At 32.0% G+C, this 12,976-nt stretch overlaps 1 protein-coding gene across 2 annotated transcripts in view; it reads right to left on the bottom strand.

Annotated features, from left to right (window-relative positions):
* LOC134714520 (uncharacterized) overlaps window positions 1-12,976 on the bottom strand; it is a 48,504-nt gene that overhangs the window by 21,905 nt on the left and 13,623 nt on the right. For both annotated transcript variants that reach the window (XM_063575820.1, XM_063575819.1), the window contains exon 3: window positions 10,317-10,472. In XM_063575820.1, coding sequence (XP_063431890.1) covers window positions 10,317-10,455 — 139 coding nt within the window. In that variant the 5' untranslated portion in view covers window positions 10,456-10,472. The remainder of the gene's footprint in view (window positions 1-10,316; window positions 10,473-12,976) is intronic.

The raw sequence follows: 12,976 nt of genomic DNA, 5'->3' as shown, positions 1-12,976 counted from the left end.
AAATGACAAATGGATTAGATAAAGAAAGGCAACAGTAGTATACCGCTGTTCAAAACTCATAAATCCATGGACAAAAAACAAAATCGGGGTAACAAACTAAAACCGAGGGAAACACATTAAATATAAGAGGAGAACGACGACACAACACCGAAACGCAACACACACAGAAACGGACCAAGCAACAGACAAAACACCACGAGACACATATTTTCAACTTAGTAACATCTTTCTGTTGAAATAACATTGGTATTTATATTTAATCATAGCAACCAAACAATACACATTTCTATTCAAACAATTAAAATATTCATAATTGACCAATGTTAAACATTCCATAGTCTCATTTAACTTGCTTCCTCCGTATGTTCCTGTTATTATCAAGCCCGTAGCTGCATTTAATAATTCAGAGAGAAAAATTAAATTATAATACATTCGACCCAGTTTTATGATACCCTATTTAATGGTTTGCATTGAACTACAAACACTGTGCTGTATTAGTATAGAAAATGAAAAAGACTAAATATATGTCATTTGTCTGCAGTGCTCCTCTAGATTTGCCATCTTCAGGAACGCTTAATATCTAATAGTTGAAAGCCAAGGATATATAAAACCAAAACAGATGAAGAACAATATGACAAAAAAATGACCTTATAATAATAGCCAATTCCGTTGAAGATCACTGTGTACAGGATGTTTAAATCTAAGTGTTTTTAATCATTTCTAAAAAATAAATCTAAAATAAGCTGTACAGTGCATGATATATTCAACTGTTCTTTGTGTGATATGTGATCTCTACTGTAGGATAAATTGAATTGTTTAGAAAAGAAATTAACTGTTCTTGCGTGTTTGAATTTTTTTTTATATTGAACTATTTGTTATTTTGATGAATCGGTTGCAGATGAAACGCGTTTAAGTTTTAAGTCTGACATCTACGATGAGTTTATTTAGTGTACGTGTGTGATTTATTGTTGCTTTTTTATTTGAACTGGTATCATTGTGGCTTGATGATGTAATTGGGAAAGATATCTTCAATCACTTCCTGTTGTTGAACTAGACTTGATAGTTATCTTTCAACAAGAAAGCTGTATCTATTTCTATTCACACAATCAAATTACTCCCAACTGACCAATATCATAGAATCCGGATTCTCATGGAAATAGCTTACGTATTTTCCCATAATTATCCAGTCTGCCAATCAAATTAAGTACAACACATTAGGACAAAAGTATAAAAAATTCGACTAGGTTTCTTCCCTTTATTTTCACAATCAAGATATTCTCAATTGACCAATATCACAGTTTCCGGACTCTCACGGAAATTGTTTACGTATTTTTCTATATTTCAAATTGGTTAATCAGGTGACGCACAACACATTATAGATAGTAACCTTTTTGCATTCGATAATTCAGGTGGGGGACGGGGGTCTAAAACATTCGACAAGGTTTCTTCCATTTCTTCACTAAATACATTCAGATATTGTCAATTGACCTAGATTAAACTTTCCCTATTACCAAGGAACTAACTGTTTCTGTAAATACCAAGCCGCACAATCAAATGACACACAAAACACTTTTGATTTGTGAAAGTAACAGTTTTGCATTTAACAATTCAGAAGAACCTTTCCTGAAGAGTCGATCTTTTATAAAATGTAGTGGTCGACTTACTCTCTCTTTTTGACAAAAAAGAGTTTTCGAAAGGTTGAAACTATTAAACAGGGGTAGGAAGACTAAATTGAATTGCGAAAAACTTGATACAAATATGAAAATGATCTATTTCTGTAAATAATGGAAAGGTTTTACCTCAATGCTCTTCAACTTTGTACTTGTTTGGCTTTATAAATATTTTGGTATGAGCGTCACTGATGAGTCTTATGTAGACAAAACGCGCGTCTGGCATACTAAATTATAATCCTGGTACCTTTAATAACTATTTACAAATTACACCCGTAAAATGGTAAAAAAAAATAAAGACTTTTGTCTACTTTAAATTCCCCAAATCATGCATTTTATTTTCAATAAATAATATCAAAATTTTTATTTGTTTTTTTTATTTTATATCATGTTAGAAAATTTATATTTTGAATCTGTTTCTTTTGAAATAAATTGATATTTATATTTAATTATGGCAACCACGCAATATATATTTATTTATACTCAAACAATTAAAATATTCCTAATTGACCAATATCAGACACTCCATATTATCAAAAAACTTGCTTCTTTATTTTCCTATTATTATCAAGCCGGCCAATGAAATAACGCATCTGCATTCAATAGTTCAGAGAAAAAGATTAAATCATAATACAATCAACCCAGTTTCTTTCTACATTATCATACTTTGGTGGACAATAAAACCAAAACTTTATAAAATTGCATGCCTTCGATGCGTTTTTCTTGATTTAATTTTATGCGGAACAATCAAAGCAAAATATTTGACAGCTAAAAATGTTTCAAAAACCGTAACAGTTGAAAAGCTGTTTTACTATGCTAATAAAATTGAGAATGGAAATGGGGAATGTGTCAAAGAGAAAACAACCCGACCAAAGAAAACACAACAGCGGAAGGTCACCAACAGGTCTTCAATGTAGCGAGAAATTCCCGCACCATTGTTGGTTGCACTCACATTTTTACAATGTTTCTGTTAAAAGGATGTTGCCATTTGTCATACATTAGAGAACTACCGGGTCTTATCGACAATTCAACAGAAATAACTTGATATATGGACAATTGACTATCCTCTCCTATATCTCATCATTGAAACAGTTTTTTTCATCAAATTTCCCAGTACAAATTGTTCATGCTCAAACAAGATCATAATAATTTAAATATAAAATCAAATGTTAAAAAATAAGAAGGTACCGAGGGAGAGCTTTAAATGCAATTACTAGTCAGGACAGACAAAACAACATAAACGACATATGATATCCACTAATCGTTAAAAGTTTAAAATCGTTATAAGTTGGGAAAAATAACTACGCAGAATGGAAATATTCCCCTGATAGTCACGTTTTTGTTCTAGTGAAACGAAACACGCATAAATATTAGTTCTTAAATCGGATTTTAAAAATTGAATACTTCCGCGAAATGTATCTATTTTCCAACTTCAATTACAGAATTGTATACACTTTTAAGGCTTCATTTATGTAATTGCAAAGGGAACATTCACTGATAAGGTCATTTGTTTGGTGCAACAAACTATAAAAATCAAATACGTTCTGATGTTTATAAGACAGAAGTCGGTCAGATATGACTATTATTATTGTTTACTGTTGTTTTATTTATTTTCTTTAAGCCTTTATGCTTCCTGCAATTAAAGATCTTCAGGATCATTCCTACTAAAATCTTATCTTTAAACATTTAGTTATGACTCGTACCCTTACAAAAAAATATTCCGCCAATAGATGTTATACATAAATAGGATACAATTTATCTTTGGAAAAAGGCTTTTGAAATGTTGCAATAGTCTATATGGTTAGATCAACTTTATAAATTGCGACAACTTTAAATATTCATAGTAACAACACGAACGCCATTTCCGCAATAAATTGTCTAAGTTATAAAATCCTATTTAACAAATTATCTTGATACTACAGATACAGTTAAGTCGGCCTCATATCTTGACTTACATCTTAAAATTGACAATGGGGGTCGATTGAAAACAAAACTTAACGACAAAAGAGATGATTTCAGATTTCCAATTGTGAACTTTCCATTTCTAAGTAGTAACATTCCTGCAGCATCTGCATACTGGTTATATATCTCTCTATTGATACGATATTCCCGTGCTTGCATTTCCTATCATGATTTTCTTGATAGATGGTTGCTGCTCAAAAGGAAGCTCTTAAACCAATAGTTCCAAATGGTGAAGCTGAAATTATCCGATCGTAAGTTTGTAGACGAAACGCGCGTCTGGCGTATAAAATTATAATCCTGGTACTTTTGATAACTATTTACGGACGCCATCACGAGTTGGTTGACCGTTATGGAATAACGTACCGTTTTACAAATGATATCGGATATGTTCCTTACGTCTTAACTACAATTTCCTTCCCTTTTATGAATGTGACCTCCCGAATTAGACTATTTATCTCACATAAGCAACACGACGGGTGCCACATGTGGAGCAGGATCTGCTTATTCTTCCGGAGCACCTGAGATCACCCTAGTTTTTGGTGGGGTTCGTTTTGCTTATTCTTTAGTTTTCTATGTTGTGTCATGTGTACTATATTGTTTGTCTGTTTGTCTTTTTCGTTTTTAGCCATGACGTTGTCAGTTTATTTTCAATTTATGAGTTTGACTGTCCCTCTGGTATGTTTCGTCCCTCTTGAATTGAGGAATTTTATTATTTTGCAATTGTATTGTTTCTTTTTCAGCGATATTTTAGCTCCTGTTATTGAAACAGCAACAGTAGCAACATTGTGTACAGTGTCCTAAAACCCTTGCAATATAGAGCTTACAGATAGTATACTTGGTCAGTTTACCTTTTGATATTTCAATATATATTAGGCGCGATCTTGCAAAAAGTAAAACAAAAAAATATCGAACTGCAAGGAAATAAAAAACGATAAGTCTCTCATTAAATGGCAAAATCAAAAGCTCAAACGCATCAAACGAATGAAAAATAACTGACATAATCATGACTCAGACCTGATAACTTTCCTCAAATATAATTGGTAAAGGTTGCAGGAATGTCTCCAAATTGTTTACAGGCGCGTTCAAATTCCGATTGTATGAGGTGAACGCCAATTACATGTAGCATTTAAAATACACAAAAATTGAGAAACACATACACATTCAATAGCTCTCAATAACTCAAATCCTAGAAAAGCTCCGAATAAAGTTAAAACTATCAAAGATCTTTCATAAGCTTAACATACAAGTACAACAATCAATTTGACAAAAACAGCCACTGAAACGGTTTCTGCAATTATTTGTGACTGGGTTATTTATTTCTTTTCAAATCCTCCACGACGCTTCACTCTTTAATCGCGATCAGTGATATAACAAAAAGTAAAATACTGAACTCAGAGGAAAATCAATTCGGAAAGTCCATAATCACGTGGCAAAATCAAATAACAAAACGCATCAAAAACGAATGAACAAGAACTGTCATATTCCTGACTTGGTACAGGCATTTTCAAATGTAGAAAATGGTGGATTAAACATTAAAATGCAGACAAAAAAACATATTGTTATACTTGTCATGTCCCTATTATCTAAGAACATATTGGTTTATATCTTTCCAACGAGTACCTTCAATATTATGAAAAATTACGACACAGCAAACTTGTAAAATCATTAAAATTGTGGTCAAGTTCGTTTTTCTAAAGGCTATGTCGTATTTGCCATTAAGACGTTTCCACTAATGATGCACTGATGTATATGTTTTTACGTTTATTGATTAACCATTAATTGTATTAACATCTTTAAGGCGAGATGCGAGATGTGATTTCAATAGATGACTGATACATATTGCTATGAAACATCTTTCACAGTCAATAGAATTAAATATTTTCCGCTGGGAATATTTTTCCTTGATCATCACAAGCCATTAGATTGATTGATTGGTTCTTATTGTTTTACCGCATTAGTAGCAAAAAATGGTTAACTTATATTAGGAGTGATGAATATGAATTAGAAAAAAAACAGTTTGAGGTAATTCAATAGAGCAACTAATTTTAAACATAAAAATAAATGTATGGAGAGCTGTGAAGGGCTGGATAAACAACGGTCCTTTTAAAGTCAGCTTCCTTGTGAGAAATGTTGTTGGAGGAGTCTTTTTTTCCAGTTAAGGTGTGTGAAATTCTCCTTACGCCAGTCAATTATGTCCTTGTCAAATGACAAGTGTCGAATCATCCCACCCTTTTAGTGGCATTCGTGTATCCAAGTAAAAGTCAAAATTTATCATTTGCAGATCAACTTTGGCATTACACGATACCATATATTACATAGCAACGATCAAGAAATAAGCAAATGATGTCTAATTTTTAATTCTGTTTATTGTTTAACTGTACAAAAATATTAACACGAATTATTTATTTAGGCTAACAACATTTTGATAAAATAGCCACCAAGATAGTAGTTGGAAATTGATAATTGGCTGTCGTATTTTTTGCTGTTTGGACTACACAAGACTTAGAACGTAGCAAAACAAAAAAGACCCACTGACCAATAAACAAATTGGAGAAATATTTGGTGTGCGTATACAATTTGTATTGCTACTGGTTTCAATTGCAGACATGATGTTTGTAGAATAAAGTTTAACCATTAGGTAAGCAAAACTACTATAATGGTAGGTACATTTAAACAAATGAAATTGAGACAATTATCCACGGGGATTCAACTGACGAGGATGCAAGCAACTACAGGTCAAATTTAAACAAATGAATTTAAACAAATGAAATTCAAGTCAGGAATATGACAGTTGTTGTCCATTCGTTTAATGTTTTTCGTCATTTGATTTCGCCTTTTGATTAAGGACTTTCAGTTTTGAATTTTCCTTGGAGTTCAGTGTTTTTGTGATTTTACTTTGTTCACCAAAAAACGAAACCGGATCCTATAGAATAACAAAGGTTTAAGTACAGCATAGCCTAAAGTTGATTCATCATAACAAAGGTTTAAGTACAGCATAGCCTAAAGTTGATTCATCATAACAAAGGTTTAAGTACAGCATAGCCTAAAGTTGATTCATCATAACAAAGGTTTAAGTACAGCATAGCCTAAAGTTGATTCATCATAACAAAGGTTTAAGTACAGCATAGCCTACAGTTGATTCATCATAACAAAGGTTTAAGTACAGCATAGCCTAAAGTTGATTCATCATAACAAAGGTTTAAGTACAGCATAGCCTAAAGTTGATTCATCATAACAAAGGTTTAAGTACAGCATAGCCTAAAGTTGATTCATCATAACAAAGGTTGAAGTACAGCATAGCCTAAAGTTGATTCATCATAACAAAGGTTGAAGTACAGCATAGCCTAAAGTTGATTCATCATAACAAAGGTTTAAGTACAGCATAGCCTAAAGTTGATTCATCATAACAAAGGTTTAAGTACAGCACAGCCTAAAGTTGATTCATCCTAACAAAGGTTTAAGTACAGCACAGCCTAAAGTTGATTCATCCTAACAAAGGTTTAAGTACAGCATAGCCTAAAGTTGATTCATCCTAACAAAGGTTTAAGTACAGCATAGCCTAAAGTTGATTCATCATAACAAAGGTTTAAGTACAGCATAGCCTAAAGTTGATTCATCATAACAAAGGTTTAAGTACAGCATAGCCTAAAGTTGATTCATCATAACAAAGGTTTAAGTACAGCATAGCCTAAAGTTGATTCATCATAACAAAGGTTTAAGTACAGCATAGCCTAAAGTTGATTCATCATAACAAAGGTTTAAGTACAGCATAGCCTAAAGTTGATTCATCATAACAAAGGTTTAAGTACAGCATAGCCTAAAGTTGATTCATCATAACAAAGGTTTAAGTACAGCATAGCCTAAAGTTGATTCATCATAACAAAGGTTGAAGTACAGCATAGCCTAAAGTTGATTCATCATAACAAAGGTTGAAGTACAGCATAGCCTAAAGTTGATTCATCATAACAAAGGTTTAAGTACAGCATAGCCTAAAGTTGATTCATCATAACAAAGGTTGAAGTACAGCATAGCCTAAAGTTGATTCATCATAACAAAGGTTGAAGTACAGCATAGCCTAAAGTTGATTCATCATAACAAAGGTTGAAGTACAGCATAGCCTAAAGTTGATTCATCATAACAAAGGTTGAAGTACAGCATAGCCTAAAGTTGATTCATCATAACAAAGGTTTAAGTACAGCATAGCCTAAAGTTGATTCATCATAACAAAGGTTTAAGTACAGCATAGCCTAAAGTTGATTCATCATAACAAAGGTTTAAGTACAGCATAGCCTAAAGTTGATTCATCATAACAAAGGTTTAAGTACAGCATAGCCTAAAGTTGATTCATCATAACAAAGGTTTAAGTACAGCATAGCCTAAAGTTGATTCATCATAACAAAGGTTTAAGGATGTTCGCTGCTCAGTTTCAAAATAAATATTTTTTTATAAAACTAGTATGTCTTGATAGGGAATAAATTGAGGAATCTAAAAAGCAAAAAAAATATAGGGGTCAATGTGCTTGTTTTCAAGATATTAGTCATTGGAATTTTGGCGGGAAAATGTTCTCTCTTGATTTTTCATAGCTTCATCATTTAGCAGGCAAAGTTCTCAAATACTTTCAAAAAATAAATAAAATTTTATAAGACTTTTACAAATTACTTATAATAATACATGTAAAAGATTTATAAAAAGAAAAATGGGGGTTCATGGGGAAATTTTTTTAAGGCATTCAAATGGATAAAACCAGAAGATTCCGAAAATCTGACAAAAATTCCAAAATATGACAAGCAGACATCCTTAAGTACAGCATAGCCTAAAGTTGATTCATCATAACAAAGGTTGAAGTACAGCATAGCCTAAAGTTGATTCATCATAACAAAGGTTTAAGTACAGCATAGCCTAAAGTTGATTCATCATAACAAAGGTTTAAGTACAGCATAGCCTAAAGTTGATTCATCATAACAAAGGTTTAAGTACAGCATAGCCTACAGTTGATTCATCATAACAAAGGTTTAAGTACAGCATAGCCTACAGTTGATTCATCATAACAAAGGTTTAAGTACAGCATAGCCTAAAGTTGATTCATCATAACAAAGGTTTAAGTACAGCATAGCCTAAAGTTGATTCATCATAACTTTGATTTGCTTACATTACAGAATTAAATCACAGCAAATTAGTCATTATAGATTGAAGATGTTATATGAATGTAAATGAGACAACTCGACAACTCTCCACAAGAGACCAAATGACACAGAAATTAAGAACTACAGGTCACCGTATCATATATGGCCCAATACAATGACCAAAGCACATACCGCATAGTCGGCTATAAAAGGTTCCGAAATGACAAATGTAAAACAATTCAAACGAGAAAACTAACGGTCTTATCTATGTTCAAAATAATGAACGAAAAACAAAAATGGTACACTTCAACAAACGAAAACCACCGTATTCGTATTACAGGCATGCATCATTCAAAACTCACTCTATGTCATGCTTATATTGTTTTGTCGTTTTTGGTTGTTCCCCCTATATTGTGCATGGGACTTTTGAGGTTGACTGAAGATTGTGTGTTTTGTTCACTGAAGGGGCCATGAGTTGACCTGTGGTTGCTTGTATCATCATCAGTTGAATTCCCGTGGATAGTTGTCTCATTGTCATCATTCCACATCTTCCTATTTCTATATTGTATATATTGCTGCAGCAACATTTTCCGAAACTGAGCAAAATCCAAACACGTAAGCTGAAATGAAGAACGGATATTTGCGTCTTGGAAATATAAGATTTACATCGGCAATTATCTTAAATATTGCAGTCATTTCTAATCTTTCGCAATGCCTAAATCGATATTAAATAAGAAGATTTGGTAAGATTGCCAATAAACAACTATCCAACAGAGTTATAATGAAGTGAATTTAAGTAACTGTAGGTCATAGAATATTAAATGAGTTTTTCGATAAACAAAATCTTCCACTACAATTGCGCAGACTATTTCTGCTAATCCAACTAACGAAATCTTCAGCTACAATAACGCAGGTCTATACTATTTCAGCTATTCACCAAACAAAATCTTCCTCTGCAATTGCGCAGTCTATTTCAGCAATACTTTATTGGAAATTAGATTGAAATTACTCGATTGTACATATATACTTCATGTCAAAAATGACACTTAAATATCACCATTAAAATTAAAAAAAAGAGCAGTGGCTTTAAAAACTTCTTTGTTTACCAAATTATTGTATTTCTATTTACGACTAAAATCGAAGTTATAACGAATACAGCTGATATATAGTTACAATCACATTTATCAAAATCTCATTTCGTTTACGAATTGCAAAGTTTAAATGAAACTCCAAAAGACTTTTGTTATTGAATATAACAATTTATAAATTTGGTACGTCCAAAGCGATTATCTGGATCTATCTCCATCACTAAACGCTCAAAACAAAACAGTCGAATATAGAGGGTGTATAACCAACTACGTGAACAAAAATGAACAATTTCTAAATTTACCACAAATGTAGATACAAACACAATCTAATGGGGTAAATGTAGCAATCCAATATGTCTACTGTTGTCAACTTTTAGACAAGATACAATACATGCATTGAATAATTTAACAGATTTTTAAAAAATAACTTCCATGTAAGCATGAGATCTTAAAAATGATAAAGTGTTACTTACTTCTGAAATACTGCTGCCATATGAGCATGATACCGACTGTCCCATTTTTGGAAATAACCTTTGACCTAAAATTCAAAGGAAAATCAGCTGGTGCTTCTGAATTTGCTCCTCCAAATAATAATGGATATTCTGAAGACATATACTGTGGATCACACTCTACAAAATATGAATAATTCATAACTAAGTCTAAAGAATATGAATAATTCATAACTAAGTCTATAAAATATGAATAATTCATAAATAAGTCTATAAAATATGAATAATTTATAACCAAGTCTGTAAAATAATAATAATCCATAACCAAGTCTAAAATAAAATGAATACTTCATAACTAAGTCTATAAAATTTCATGATGAATAATTCATAAGTAAGTCTGAAAAATATGAATAATTCATTAGTAAGTCTGAAAAATATGAATAATTCATTAGTAAGTCTGAAAAATATGAATAATTCATAACTAAGTCTAAGTTCATATGATGAAATCATAATCTTTCAGTCAGTTTAATTGAAGTCTGGAGCTGGCATGTCAGTTAACTGCTAGTAGTCTGTTGTTATTTATGTATTATTTTCATTTTGTTTATTTTCTTTGGTTACATCTTCTGACATCAGACTCGGACTTCTCTTGAACTGAATTTTAATGTGCGTATTGTTATGCGTTTACTTTTCTACATTGGCTAGAGGTATAGCGGAGGGTGGATATCTCATAAACATGTTTAACCCCCGCCACATGTTTGCGCCTGTCCCAAGTTAGGAGTCTCTGGCCTTTGTTAGTCTTGTAACATTTTAATTTTAGTTTCTTGTGTACAATTTGGAAACTAGTATGGCGTTCATTATCACTGAACTAGTATATATTTGTTTAGGGACCAGCTGAAGGACGCTTCCGGGTGCGGGAATATCTCGCTGCATTGAAGACCTGTTGGTGACCTTTTGCTGTTGTTTTATTATTTGGTCGGGTCGTTGTCTCTTTGACACATTCCCCATTTCCATTCTCAATTTTAAGTCTTTAAAATATCATGATGAATGACTCATAATTCATAAGCAAAATACAAAATACAAAATATGAAGTTTATGTTTTTTGTATTTTCAATTTTATGTCATTATATAAACATTGCTTCAAAATACAAAATTTCACATCATTTTGAAAATACAGTAATCATTTTTCAAGGTTCATTTATCCGAAATTGTGTCTATGATCATCCATTGAATATAAAAAATGGGTTTCGAATCATTTTAAGCTCTTCAATTAAGCTTCTGAATAATATTATCGTTAAAGAAATATATTTAAAACATATCATTATTCTGCCAAATATAGTCATAAAGAATAAAAATCTTATAAAATAACATTTTAATAATCATTTGCTGTCCGGTTCATTGAGCTTTTTTAAAAATCACCATTTCTATGTAGATCATGCATATCGTTATGACGTTCTGCTACTTTAAATGGCTTATCCAAACATTTCAATACTTTAAAACATATATATGTATATATATTTATATATAATTACCAAAACATTTCATAAATCATATAGTAATTTTGGTCTATTGTTGGACTGTAAGGACGACATGCCACGCTGTAGCAACAAAACAAACACCTTAGCATAAGTATAAATATGTTTGTATTACAATAGATATAAAAAGATGTGGCATTAAATGCCAATGAGACAACTCTCCATCCAAGTCAAAGTACGATCTTCTTCAACAAGGAGCCTTGGCTCACACCGCACAGCAAGCTTTAAAGGGCCCCAAAAATGACTATTGTAAAACCATCCAACGGGAAAGCAAAAAGTGTAATATATATAATAAACGAGCAACACTTATGAACCACATAAACAAAAGACAAGTAAAAGTATGTTCTCACTGTCCCCTACACTCAGTCGTCACGTAAGTATACATGGAGTTCATTGCCCTAGTAGTGAACTTCTTGTATATAATGTACTACATGACGACATGTGTCGAGCTTGCCTATGTAACAGCTATACACCAACAGAAAAAAGTACAAGTGCAATGTTATCAATAACTAAAGGTCACTCACTGTACAACATACAACAATGAGAAATATTAAATGATACCCTTTTGTATTGATGTAAATCTTAAAATATAGATACAAGGGACAAGTGAGTTTGCTTAAATCAATTCGCAATCTAACGTCCACAGAGAACATCAATTCACAAATTCACAGACTACAAAAACGCAAATTGACCGATATGGAATGTATGAGTCTCTGATGAAAACGATTATAATGCAGTTGTTGTAGTCACGATTCCGTCCTCGGCAAAAATGTACTACACGATGTGTGCAACTAGTGGACTAGGATATGCTTACCCTTTTGAAGCACATGAGAACACCCTGGTTAATGAATTTCGTATCTTTATTTCCTATATAAGTTTTGTAAACTTGTTTATCTATCGTGTTTTCTTTGAAATTGTTTTAAATGTACCCTTGGCATCGTTTGTCTCATTTTCGAAGTAAATGAAAATACTTCACACAACTGATAAATGAAGATTAGTCTCTGATGCATGATTTTTTACTATTAATTGGTTTTGGCTTTTAACTAGCTGTCAGTAACTGCGAGTACTCTCAAATAGTATTTTCTTGTTAATTAGACCTGTTGATACTGTTTATAATGCTTTTTTGTTATTTTTTATTTATATGGATCTTGT

The sequence above is a fragment of the Mytilus trossulus genome, chromosome 4 (genome assembly GCF_036588685.1).
Source record: "Mytilus trossulus isolate FHL-02 chromosome 4, PNRI_Mtr1.1.1.hap1, whole genome shotgun sequence".
In the NCBI taxonomy this organism is placed as follows: domain Eukaryota; kingdom Metazoa; phylum Mollusca; class Bivalvia; order Mytilida; family Mytilidae; genus Mytilus; species Mytilus trossulus.
This window is presented reverse-complemented; position numbering and strand designations above follow the sequence as displayed.